Source organism: Dipodomys merriami, unplaced genomic scaffold, assembly GCF_024711535.1.
Source record: "Dipodomys merriami isolate MVZ:Mamm:240054 unplaced genomic scaffold, mDipMer1.0.p SCAF_15, whole genome shotgun sequence".
Lineage (NCBI taxonomy): Eukaryota > Metazoa > Chordata > Mammalia > Rodentia > Heteromyidae > Dipodomys > Dipodomys merriami.
The window spans coordinates 15,998,507-16,011,307 of record NW_027202826.1 but is presented as its reverse complement, the minus strand read 5'-3'; the positions used below and the strand labels follow the sequence as shown (position 1 = coordinate 16,011,307).

Here is a 12,801-nt window from a genome sequence, read left to right as displayed (position 1 = left end):
ATATATATATAATTAGGGTAAGAAAACTCCAATCTTTTAGCTCAGTGTAAAATCACTAGGAAAAAAAAAAGAAAAAGACCAAACAGGCAGGTCAAGGGGAGGAGAATATCCACTGGGAACAAAGATTGTTCAAATGATAGGGTTATAAAATGCTTTAAAGTTTTCTACTATATATCAAGTAGATAAATGAACACAAAACTAGATAATTTAAACAAAACAAGCATACAAAGCAGTTAATACACCAAAAACTATCATTGAACCATGTCTTATATCTAACTATAGTTATCTTTATATGATAGCAATAAATAAATCTTCTTTATTTTTTATCTTCATAGCATCCTAAAATCATCTGTCATGTATATATATACATATACATAATTATAGATATATATAATCATATATACATACATTATATTGTATATATAGTATATATACAATGTATATATAGAATTATATACATATTTAATTGTATACATAAATGTATACACATATAATTATATGTATAATTTTATATACATGCATACATTATGTGTGTCTACATATACACACACATATAAACATAAAGTTCATATAGGCAACTCCCTATTGGATTTTAGTGAATTAACATCAAAGATAAGGGACTGTTTATCCCCAATGTAAGGAGAGTTTTCATTCCTATGTCTCTCCAAACAGCACTTGTCCATAAATAGTATTCCTATTTTGTAGGACTTAAAAATTGCTACATGTCTGGAAGTGGTGCTGTGGCTCAAGTGGTAGAGCGCTCACTTTGAGCTGAAGAGCTGAGATATAGTGCCCAGGCCCAGAGTTCAAGCCCCACAACCAACCAAAAAAAAATTGCTATATGTTTTATTTTGTGATTAAAGGAATTTCACCTTTACCCTTAATTGTATTCACTTTCTACCTGATACTGCCCTCATGTTATCTTATGTGGCTTCTCATGCTGTCTTCTATGTCAGACAGACCCACACTGAGGCACAAATGACTTCACTTTAGTTTAACACTTAAAGATAACAATATACAACTTTAGAGGCAGAATTTTTATCATTCCCTAATAACAGTTCACTGCAAAGGAAAAAAGCTGAAGCACAGAACTGAAATAGTTATTCCACACCCACAAACAAGTGCTAGAAGCCACATATGAATGTAGACCTCTTATTTTCAAGCCTGTTCTCATGAGGACTTTTGAAATCCTGGAGGCAAGTGCTTGCCAGATCTTACTGCTTAAAATGAAATTTTATTCCAACATGTGGAATTGCTCCAATTATTTGTTTTTTTCCTTTTTTTCCTGATGGTATCATTACTGAGAGAAATTAAATTTCTCTTTTAAGTATTTACTTACTGTGGGATTTTATGTGAACTATCATGTGATTGTCATGCATTAAAAATTACATCATTCTAACAGGTTCTCCAGTTTCCTTAGACTAGAAATGCTGAGATTTGGTGTACCTCTCATCCACGCTTGAAATAAATATTATTTAGAAGTTGTCTCATGAGAGGGTTAAAATATCCTCTGTTATTGTACCTTCCTAAACTTCGTGAATACCAATGGCAATGTGAAATAAAGAGACATTTTGAGGTCTTCATCATCACTATCATTTCATCTCATTTACAAATTCTAAATAAAGCCAGGAACATATCTTTTCTATTACTTCTTCATATCTCCTGGTTTAACTCTAACAAATGTTCATATAACACAGAGTTCAAGACTAGAACCCAAGGATTGAGATCCATCCATTCCTCCTTTCCTTTAACTCCACCTATGGAATGTTAAACAAACCCCTCACTTTTCTGCCACAAGTAAGTGAGCACAGCAAGTTCCAAGTCCTGAGCCACCTTAACACCAGCATCACCAGGACTTTGAAGGCCTTGGCTAAGGTCTGAACTTAAACCTGGCCTGTGGTGCTCTCATTTCTGCATATTTGCTTGATAATATTTCTACAAAGAGTATTAGTTATGCCATTAGTATTACCTTTTTATCTCCTCAAGCTTATCTTTAGAAGATAAAATCAATGTTAGCTATCATTGAATAGCCATATTACATAAAAAGAAAGACTTTTTGCAAGGCAAGAAAAAAATGACAGTTGGTGTTGTTTATTGGGGAAATGGAGATTTGCATTTGGTTTCTGGCATGGTACCTAAGGATTTCCAAAAATAACTCTATTAAATGGCTTCTATTCAGCAATGAAATTACTTGGCATTGGCAATGTACATAAAGAGAAGGCATTCTTACTTCCTGTAACAGAAAATAAAGCTTCTCTTTCCTTTTCAAGATAACTGCAGAGGGACTCAACTCTTGTACACTCATTGGGATACCAGCTGGAAAGTATGGACAACCTTACTCTAATTCAACAGATAACCTTGTGCAGAGTTCTTTGCCGTTAGTCATGAAATGCCAAAAAGAAGCCCTGCCCCATCACATGACAATCAAAAACAACCCCAGAAGTAGTACCTATTCCACTTTCCAAATACCCACTTGAGATGTAGAAGCACTCCAGGGTGAGAAATCAATCTTCACCTGTAGGTTTGCTTCTGATATAGTCAGTGTCTCTTGCCAGAAGCCACAAAGGCAGAGAGTGAACTTCTTTCAACCCTGTGCGTAATAGAGGCCATGCTACTAAAAAGAGCACATGGCTGAGCTTTTTTGTAATAACTGGAGAAGCGTATTAATGAAATACTAGATTATATCATCTCTACACAAGTAAAATTCCTTGACAATCCAATGTCTTTGTGTGGCTTAGCAATGTGTATTATAATATTGATTGTTGGTCATTTATTGATTACTGGTACCGTGTGGACATTTTACCAATTCCATTTATTCTTTTCACAACTATGGGATCAAGTGTCCACATGCCCTTAAATAGCTTAGAAAATTCATACTTGGGGAAGTATGGCCATATTCTCATGATTAAAGAGACAGAACTAGAATCCAAATAGAAGTGGAGAAGACTGACAAATTCAAGTTCATGGGTGCTTCACTGCCTTGACCAACACTTGGGAGACTTTCCTGTCCATGTTACTTTAAGTAGCAAGGAAATTAACTGCAATCTCTAACTTCTGAACCAGTCCACAAAAAGTAACACCAAAAAACCTTACTTCGTGCTGTTTTGTGCTGGGCATGTTATTTTTTATTATTGCTAGGACTGGTCTCAGCAGGACCACCTCATTAGCTGAAGAAAATGTCTCCAGTGGATCCAAGAGGGATGGATCAGATGAACAAGCATAAAAACAAACTCAAAAGTGATTCTTTGTTCCTTGCTTAGGGGACAGAACAGTCATTCCTTTTTCCTCTCGTTCCCAGCATTCTAAGTGATGTTTCCCTGCTGTAGTCATACAAGTGTTTTGAAAGAGATAGAAAAAGGTTTGCAGAGCTGCCTTCCAAAAGTGTTTATCAGCGTTTCCATAACAAAGTAAATTGGGATGATGGCACATTTAATACGACCCTGTCTTGTATGTTCCCATGTAGAAAAGTTTAGCTAGATGGATCCTAATAGACTATGATGAACAAGAGTGAATAAAACTTTGTTTTTTTCTAATTTTCATTTTAGAGCAATGTCATTGGAAGCATGCCATCAAATACATTGATATATCTATTCATTGATGAACATTTCTCAAAGCCAACAGAAATCTTAAGTCTTATCACTTTGCTACTTCTGAAATCCGTTCTCTGTAAGAAGCCAACACAATTATTCTAGGTGTATGCCAATATTGGAGCTTGAACTCAGGGCCTTTAGCTTTTGCACTCAAAGCTGGTGCTCTACCCTTTGAACTTCAGCTCTACTTCTAGCTTCTTACTGGTGAATTGATGATTAAAGTCTCTCAGATTTGTCTTCCCATGCTGACTTTGAACTGTGATTCTCAGATATCACCCTGCTGAGTAGCTAGGATTGCAAGCATGAGCCATAGGAACTGGCCAAAGCAAATTTTGGAGGAAATTAGATTCAATCACAAGATTTACATTTCATTCAGAATAAAAAACCTCTGCCTACTTTGCCAATTTTATCTCCTTCCTTCTTTATCTTGCTCATTACCTCTCAACCAGTGTGTTTATACGTGAAGACTTACTCCCTGTTGGTCTTCATAGAACTTTACTTTCTCCTAATCTTAACTTGGCTGATTTTTTTATCATTAAAGTTGCAATTCAACTTTTTTTTTTTTTTTTTTTTTTTGGGTCCGGTCGTGGGGCCTGAACTCTGGGCCTGGGCGCTGTCCCTCAGCTCTTCAGCTCAAGGCTAGCGCTCTACCACTTGAGCCACAGCGTCACTTCCGGCTTTTTTCTTTTTTGCTTATGTGGTGCTGAGGAATCGAACCCAGGGCCTCAGGCATGCAAGGCAAACGCTCTACCACTGAGCCACCTTCCCAGCCCTGCAATTCAACTTCTATCTCAATAAAACATTCTCCCCTAATTGTCTAATTGGCCATCCCTATCACATTATTTTGCCTTTTTTTGCCTATTTTCTTTATTTCCTTACACAGTTCTGGACAAGTCCTCTACCACTTAAACATCATTCTATTCCTCTTGCTTTTGTTAAGTTTTGAAATTGTGTCTCCTGATTTTACCTAAATTGCCTTTACAATGAGATACTCTTATCTACATACCCCTGACTAGGAGTTAGAGTCATAGGATAGACATGAACTACCTTTCACAATTTTTGGCTTTATTTTCAGTACTTAAAATGATTGTGTATATTGCGTTGCTCACTTGTATCTTTACTGTTCAACTCAAGTATAGGAAAGCATGTCTAGAATAGAAAGCAAAATACAGTTTTCAAGACTACTTGTTAATGAAGGAACGAATAAATGAGTACACTTAAATTCTGTGCCTAAAATTAAATATACATCTCAGAAAAAAATGCCATCATGCACAAACATATTTCTTATGGTCCAAATGTACATAAATGTGGGTAAGTTAAAATTAAACCTAAGGGTATGAAAATCTTCCTATTATTCTTTATTCTTCTTGTCAAGGACAGAAATTCTCCTGGGAAATAGGGATGTAATCCAGAGGAGACCCAGAATTGCTTTGTGGAGAGAAATTTTAGACCATTTTTTTTTTATCTCTGAACATCAATTTTTCCTTTTAGAAAGACTCAACTCTTAGCCATGCATGTATGGTTCATCGTTGTAATCCTAGCTACTTAACAGGCTGAGATCTGAAAATTAAGGTTCAACATCAACCTGGGCAGGAAAGTCTGTGCAACTCTTGGCTCGAATTAACCAGTAGAATGTCAGAAGTGGAGGTGTGGCTCAGGTGGTAGAGCCTACATTGAGTGGAAAAATCCAAGTGAGAGCTAAAGGCCTTGAGTTCAAGTCCCAGTAAAGAGTCAGATCTTCTGATTACTTAAACAGGCCCACTGGTGCTTACCAAAAGTTTCCACATGAACAGCAGAATATTTGCCAATACCCTGTTGTATACTCATTTCCTTGCCCTCTGCCATGCAAGAAATTAAGTCTTCTATGTAGCATCATTGCTTCCCAGAAAATGACATTGTGTCAGGTCTCCTTCAGTAGCAGTGAATGTGTTTTGTTCTGTGTCTGAGTTTGTATTTTAAAAAGCCTCCATTTGTCCCACTTGTCCTTTCATTGAGTTCACAGAATACAAATGGAAAAAGGTTATTACCGGACAGAGATGTTTAAAAATGAAAATCAAACCTAATACACGAACTGAGACAACTGGAATAAGGAATATAATATTTATTTTTAAAAAGTAGGCGGCTGCAATCATTGCTCTAAAATAAAGCATTAAAAATTAATTCAAAGCAAACGTATCTGTGCTGCACCAAACCTCTTTTTCATTAAAGTAGCGCTGTGTGTTTTCCCAGAATTAGTTCCCAAATAGGTAAATAGCTAGTAAGAACTGAGAATTCTACAAACTGTACAAGAGCTACCACAGGCTTGATTTAGAGTTGCTTTTAGTCTTAAAGCTTTCTGAACTTTTCATTTTGAACCAATTAACTGTGGTTCATGGTTTTCCCTCGATTAGTTTTTTTTTTTTTGCCCTTGAGTATTACTATAAATGTTTGATTCATATACTTGTGTTCAATGTTCATTTGATTAATCCAAAGAGTGTTGTATTATTTGGTTAATTTGTAGGATACAGAGTATTAAATCTTGGATAAATGTGGGTACCAGTTAGAAGTTGTGCTTCAAATTTTCCAATCTATTTCTCATTTCAAAAAGTTTTGTATTCTGCCTTAAAAAAAGTTTGCTCCCTACTTTCACTGTTTTACATCATCATTAGTAGAATTGTATTACTATTATTAGTAAGTACTACTTCAGAATACTCTGAAAAGAAAAAGGAAATGGGTACAATGTCTGCATATGTGGGAGATGAGTTTAGTATTTTGCCTAATTTATAGCATACTTCTGAAACCTTACAATAGATAACCTTATACTGTCAAGGCCATATTGATTTTCAAATGATTTCATGTAAGAAAAACAATCCAGTTTCCATTGCCTTAACCAAATGCTCAGCCTTGGACAGTCCCTATTGGATCATATTAAATTAAAGTGAAACAAAACAAGAGAAAACCCAAAATGTAGATGGAGGTGGATGGGGAGCAGTGGTCATAGCTCAGTTCAGTAAATGGGTGCTTAACCTTTGACCAATGACGAAAGGTCTTCTTTGGTCCAGTTAGACCAAGAGAAAGCTTTTATGATTAATTTTTTTTAAAAAGCTGGTTAGAGACTTCTGAGAATGTCCTGGGAATTAAAGCATATGGCAGGGATAAGGAAAAAAGATTTTGCTTATGCTAATGACCCTTGATGTCTGAAATAAATTAGATCCATTAGAGTTTATGCTCAATAAAAGAAAGAGTTTAAGCACTCCAAAGTTAGTGACTCGAGACCAGTTTTTGCTCTGAAATTCAATCTGCCTACTTATTAATTCTTAGTGAAGCTCTACAAGCAGACAGAGGAGGCAAAAATCATAATTCTGTACTGAACCAGAATTTTAAAGAACCACAGGTTTCTTTTCTTTGTCTTTTAATTAAACCATTTTTCATGCTTCCCATTTTGTTTCCTTCATTAATTTAATTTTGTTACCATTTTTGTTTTGTTTTGTTTTGTTTTTCTTTTCTTTTCAAGGTTTCATTTATCCTATTTCAACCGAGCAGAGAACCCAAAGTGAATATGGATTTGCCTGTAAGTTTGATGTCTGGATTTTATGTTACTGAATAATCATTTAATACGACTGCCTCAGTTCAAGTTTGCCTTTCTTTCGATCACAGATGTGCACACAGGAAATAGGAGGCTAATATATTCTAACATGAAAACAAATTAGATTTTCAATGCTGAGGAGAAAAAAGGGTCATTTCAAGACTCCACCAGCTTTAAAATCTATCAATCTACCACTGGAAGCACGGGTCCCAGCCACTGAGAAAACATGTCATGAAATAGGCTGAAAGAAATAAAGGGCAGAGTTCAAATACTGAAAGGGAAAGGTTGAGAAAATACCATCTATTGTGCTAGAAATCATAAATGTTGAATAAGTAATTATGGCCTGGTAAGGTTAAAACATTAAGGATTTAGAATGGAATATTCAGACCACAATTCAGAATCCTACTACAGAGCTTTGAGTATAACCCAACAGTGAAGTGCAGTCACCTCATGGAAACCAATGTTGACATAATCAAGAGTATTTGAGATATCACTAGGTTTCTGGGATAGGGAGGGATAGCTGTCAATATTGACTAGATTGACAGGAAAGTGAAATCGGGAAATTTGGGGGAAAGTAATACCTTTGTTTAAAAAAAAAAAAGCACAGTACTTTAAAACAAAAAACATAAAAGAGAGCTTTTTCCAATGGAGAATTAGTTAATGGCTGATAAGGAGCAAATGCGTTACAATGTAAGCTCCTAACTAATGAGACAAGAAGCTCTTTCCCCTTATAAATTATCCAAGGAATGGGTGGTACAACCTCGAATTTTAGGAGGTCACAGGATGTATGAATTTGAAAATTCTCTCTCCTCCAAAAATATGTATTATATAAAAATAACCACCTAGAGTTCCAACCTAGCTACGTCTTGTTCAGCCTACAGAGCAGATTCGGTTGACTCTACTGAATCATTTTTATGTTTCATAGAACCCAAGACACAGAGAGTTAACAATGCCAAGGTGATTCATCCATTTCTAAATTCTGTTTGCTTTAATTTCAGTTTCTCACTGTTTCTAGTTGGATTAAAGCATGTTCCATGTCAGCAAGGCAACGTGAATCGTTGATAGAACCATCTCATTTTGCTTTACCACAAAATAGGCCTTCAATGCATGGCACTTTATGTCCATCAACTGGTTACTTTCCTTCCTTAATAATCTGTGATCACTAAGCCAGGCTTTTATCTTACCTAGGACACCTTAGAGCTGTTTTCTTTCTGTAGCAAGCATCCCAAATATAAATTACTGCCAAGGGCCTGTAAAAACTTTCAGTTCTCAGAGGTCAAACAGTATCTACATTGAAGGCTAGCATTAAGAAGGTCGTAGGCATTAACCTCTGCCCCCATATCTTGTTCTTCTCTAAATACACCTTTCTAATCTAGCATGTTTGCTTCTTATATTTGCCTTGCTTAGTTGAAACATTCCCATTCACCCTCTCCATTGAGTTAGAGGAAGTGAGAAGCCTTCTCAGGAAAGATTTTTTATGACTGGGATTGATGCTTACAAATACATTCTGGTTCCATAAATACACAGATTCAGAGCATGCCCAGAAATGTTTAACCCTGTTCTCTGTTTTTAAAGAACAATCAGTGAATTCAAAAAGCCTTCTAAACTTTTTTTCACCTGAAAGGAGTAATAAACTTTTCTCCTCTATGGGTTGGGATGGTTTTAAGCTTCCGTTACATTATATGCCTGGCAATAAATGGTCTGTTATGCTGCCCAATTATAAGATAGATTAGTGGGTGGATTGATGCAGAGTGAGAAAGAAAAAGAAATCAGAGATAATTTTCCACCAAAAGGCCACAGTCATTTTATATAGCTTTTGAGATAGACTTGAAATTAACCTATAAAAATAAAGCAATAAATGTCGGGGGAAATTACAGTGATGCATATTTGTACCGTGGGAAGGCTCTACAAGGAGTTGGTCCGATGTTTCATCCGTTCCTTTCTAGCTGCACCTGATTCAGATGATGTTGCTCTCTATGTTGGGATCGTGATAGCAGTGATCGTTTGCCTGGCCATCTCTGTCGTGGTGGCCCTGTTTGTGTATCGGAAGAATCATCGTGACTTTGAGTCTGATATCATTGACTCTTCCGCACTCAACGGGGGCTTCCAGCCTGTGAACATCAAGGCAGCCAGACAAGGTCAGTGGGCATTCCAGTCCTCACCTTCTCATTCACACATGGGAACTTCTCCCCTTGTATGGCTCTGAATCTGGTGACATTTGGGTCATTCAGTTCAGCTAGAACATAAACTCATGAGGATAATGACTTTGATTGACTTTTTCATTACAGAACCCAGCTTGGAGGACATTCAACATAATGAATGAGAGTTGACAAAGTGCACAAATCATCTTTTTGCCTCTTTCCTGACAGGTGGTTCTGTCCTGATATATAGTCTTCTATCTGGAAAAAAAAAGAAAGAAAAGCACATAGATTCAGCGCATGACTTCCTCGTCTCATTTACCCTTTGGGGGGAGGGCACAGGGCATACTCAAGTTTCACATTTGCTCAGCAAGCCATCTACTCTAATGCATGAAACACAACCTAAATCTTTTACATTTCTTAAAATTTATTTCTCATATAGGGTCTCTTGCTTTTGCCCAAGCCAGCACAAAAGGACCAATGTTACCAAATAGTGTTCTCGTGGGACTTATTGTTCAATCTGATCTGTTGAAACAGAAAAGTGCTTTAGATGTAATAAATAGGTACCCAAAAAATAAATGTGGAACAAGATGGGTTACTTATTTGTAGCCAATAATTAAATGAATGCATATTGTCTGATTGTGCTGTTATTAGCAAAGCCTTGAAGCCCATCCATCGCCAATATGAACTGCTTTGCTTTTGTCTCACTAATGTACACTGGCCTAAATGAAGAATATAACTGTACTTCTTTTCTCTTTCTGGTACAGATCTTCTGGCGGTGCCCCCAGACCTCACGTCAGCTGCAGCCATGTACAGGGGGCCTGTCTATGCTCTGCATGATGTCTCAGACAAAATCCCAATGACCAATTCTCCAATTCTCGATCCACTGCCCAACTTGAAAATCAAAGTATACAACACCTCAGGAGCCGTCACTCCCCAAGATGACCTCTCTGAGTTCACATCCAAGCTCTCTCCACAGATGACCCAGTCCTTACTGGAAAATGAGGCCCTCAACCTGAAGAATCAGAGTCTCGCCAGGCAGACGGATCCATCCTGCACTGCCTTTGGCACCTTCAACTCCCTTGGAGGTCACCTCATCGTGCCCAATGCAGGTAATTCTTAAAAGGTGTAACTGGCAAAGAAGTGTCTTGAAGGAATACTTTTGCTCCTAGTTCTTTATTGCTTTTATTAGACCTGAACAGTTAAAGTCGCCTATTTAACCTAAGTCTGCTTTTGATATAAATCAAACAACTTCAGGCAAACATTTGCCGACCATTTATCATCTTCCCCCAACCAACTCCTCCAAAAATACTACACTCAAGACTTTCTCCTGAGCTATAATTCACAACTGTCACTGACCTTCTCTATAGTACAAAATCAGAAGGTAACAGTAAGCCAGGAGCCCTCCCAGCCACTAGCCCTTTAGAAGATGACTTAATTTGAAAACAGGAGTTGGTTCAATTCCAATTTAATAAAAAGAAACAATTACCTCAGAATACTAATTTTTATATGACAAGAAACATCGTAATAGACATCAAGTCTTCATTTATGAACTTAACTCTTCATAACAATCTTCAATCATAAAGTGATTGTCAGGTTGTCATTCTAACTTTTGAGATATCTACCTGTCATCTCAGCTTCTTCTTCAGGTGTATTATGCAGTATATCTTTATCTAAACAAAAGCCTTTCAGCTGTCTTTTGTATTAAAGGTAGTGATGATGTTGAAGATTTGAATTCATTTAGTAGTAGTGGGAATAGGTTGGAACCTCAAGTCATACAAAGGCCAGTGGCTTCTTCTTTGAATATACCATAACTCTTTTGGGCAAGACTCTGAGTACTTTTAAATACAATAAGTAGAAGCAGCCTAACTTAGTGAGTACTGTAACATAACCCTATGTTATGTTACACATATATACAGTCAAGAAAACCTCATGACTCTCTAGGCCTGAATATAAAACTTTTTTGATTGCTTTTATTCAAACTCCCATGCTACTGCTTTAGTAACTTTTGAACTTGAAATCTTAAAAAAGGTATTTTAATAAAATTGTAATATGAAATAGAAATCACTTTTTCAATATGTTTTTGAAATATATTGAAAAATATGTTTTCAATATATTTTTATATACCTAAGATCATATTTTCTACAAAATGTTTTTTATATTTTTTCTCATTAATTCTCATTCTATATGCATGCTCCAAAAATCACAATATTTACTCATAATAATCCCATCAAAAATATATCCTACTATTTTCCCAGTTTGAATGTTATATATGTTTCTAACACAGTTATTTCCCCCATGGTATGTACTGGACTCTGCTTTTTCTTCCCATTTTCCAATGTGAATAATTATAAAAGTTTTAGTTTTTGTTTTCTTTTGTCTGTTGTGGGGCTTGAACTCTGGGCCTGGTCACTGTCCCTGCACTCTTCAGTGAAAGGCGAGCACTCTACCGCTTGAGCCACAGCGCCACTCCTAGTTTTCTAGTGGTTTATTGGAGATAAGAGTCTCAGGGAATTTCTTGCCTGGGCTGGCTTTGAACTGCGATCCTCAGATCTCAACCTCCTGAATAGCTAGGATGACAGGTGTGAGCCACAGGTGCCCGGCTAAAAGTTTTGTTTTTGTTTTTTTTAATGGAAGGGAAGGAGCTAGAATTTGTACAAAAGTGGCCAACATGTGTTACCTTACTTAATAAAATAACGATGTGTCAGAAATTATTCTTTTTATTTGCATGTGTTTTTTAATCCCTGTAATGGTAAGGGTACATTTCATGACTTTTGAGTCTGAGTCTAGGTAGCCTCATACGCAGTCATTCCATTCCTGCCCTGAGCCAGCATAAAACATTCTTTCATCAGCACCACAATCCCACTTTCCCAACTCCACAGCTCTCTGATCACTTGCCTTTTCAAAAGCACACGCCAGCATCGTCATCCAGCTTTGCCAGCTATGACTACCTCTTTCCCCGGAACACACCATTCTTTATTTTTAAGATTTCCCAACATGGTTGGGCAAGCTTTCTTACTGCTTCATACCCACTTGGCATAGTCTACTTCCCTACTAATTGAATTACATGTTAGTCAGGAACAAGAACTAGCTTTTACTTCTTGGCCTTCGTAGCAGTGCCAAACACAGTACATACAAGGATACTCTATTAACTTTTATAGAGCTGAGTTAAGTGTATTTCATAGGGAAATACACTTTCAGTGCCGACCACCCAGAATCACTGTCTGTGCTGATGATCAGTAATGCAGGCTGGTGATCTCCAACACTGGACCCAGACTACCAACCTGGTCATCACCTGGAATCTAGTTAGAACTCGAAAGTTACCCACTCACCCTCCCAGACCTTCAGAATCAGACACTGTGGAGTAAAGTTCAGTAATCTGTGTTTTAAATACACTCCAGGTGATTCTCGTGCAAGGGGACATTTTCATACTATTGCTACCGGCACAGTTAGCTTAGAACACAGCTCAGCCCAATTTGTTCAGCTAAGAGCATGAACTAGCAACCAA

General features: G+C 36.9%; 1 protein-coding gene across 2 annotated transcripts in view; it reads left to right on the top strand.

The window, feature by feature from the left end:
* The window catches only part of Unc5c (unc-5 netrin receptor C), a 335,667-nt gene that overhangs the window by 280,572 nt on the left and 42,294 nt on the right, over positions 1-12,801 (top strand). Inside the window, exons 8-10 of one of the 2 annotated variants that reach the window (XM_070022303.1) lie at positions 7,084-7,140; positions 9,102-9,293; positions 10,061-10,405. In XM_070022303.1, the coding sequence (XP_069878404.1) occupies positions 7,084-7,140; positions 9,102-9,293; positions 10,061-10,405 (594 nt within the window). The remainder of the gene's footprint in view (positions 1-7,083; positions 7,141-9,101; positions 9,294-10,060; positions 10,406-12,801) is intronic. The other variant, XM_070022304.1, reaches the window with a different exon arrangement.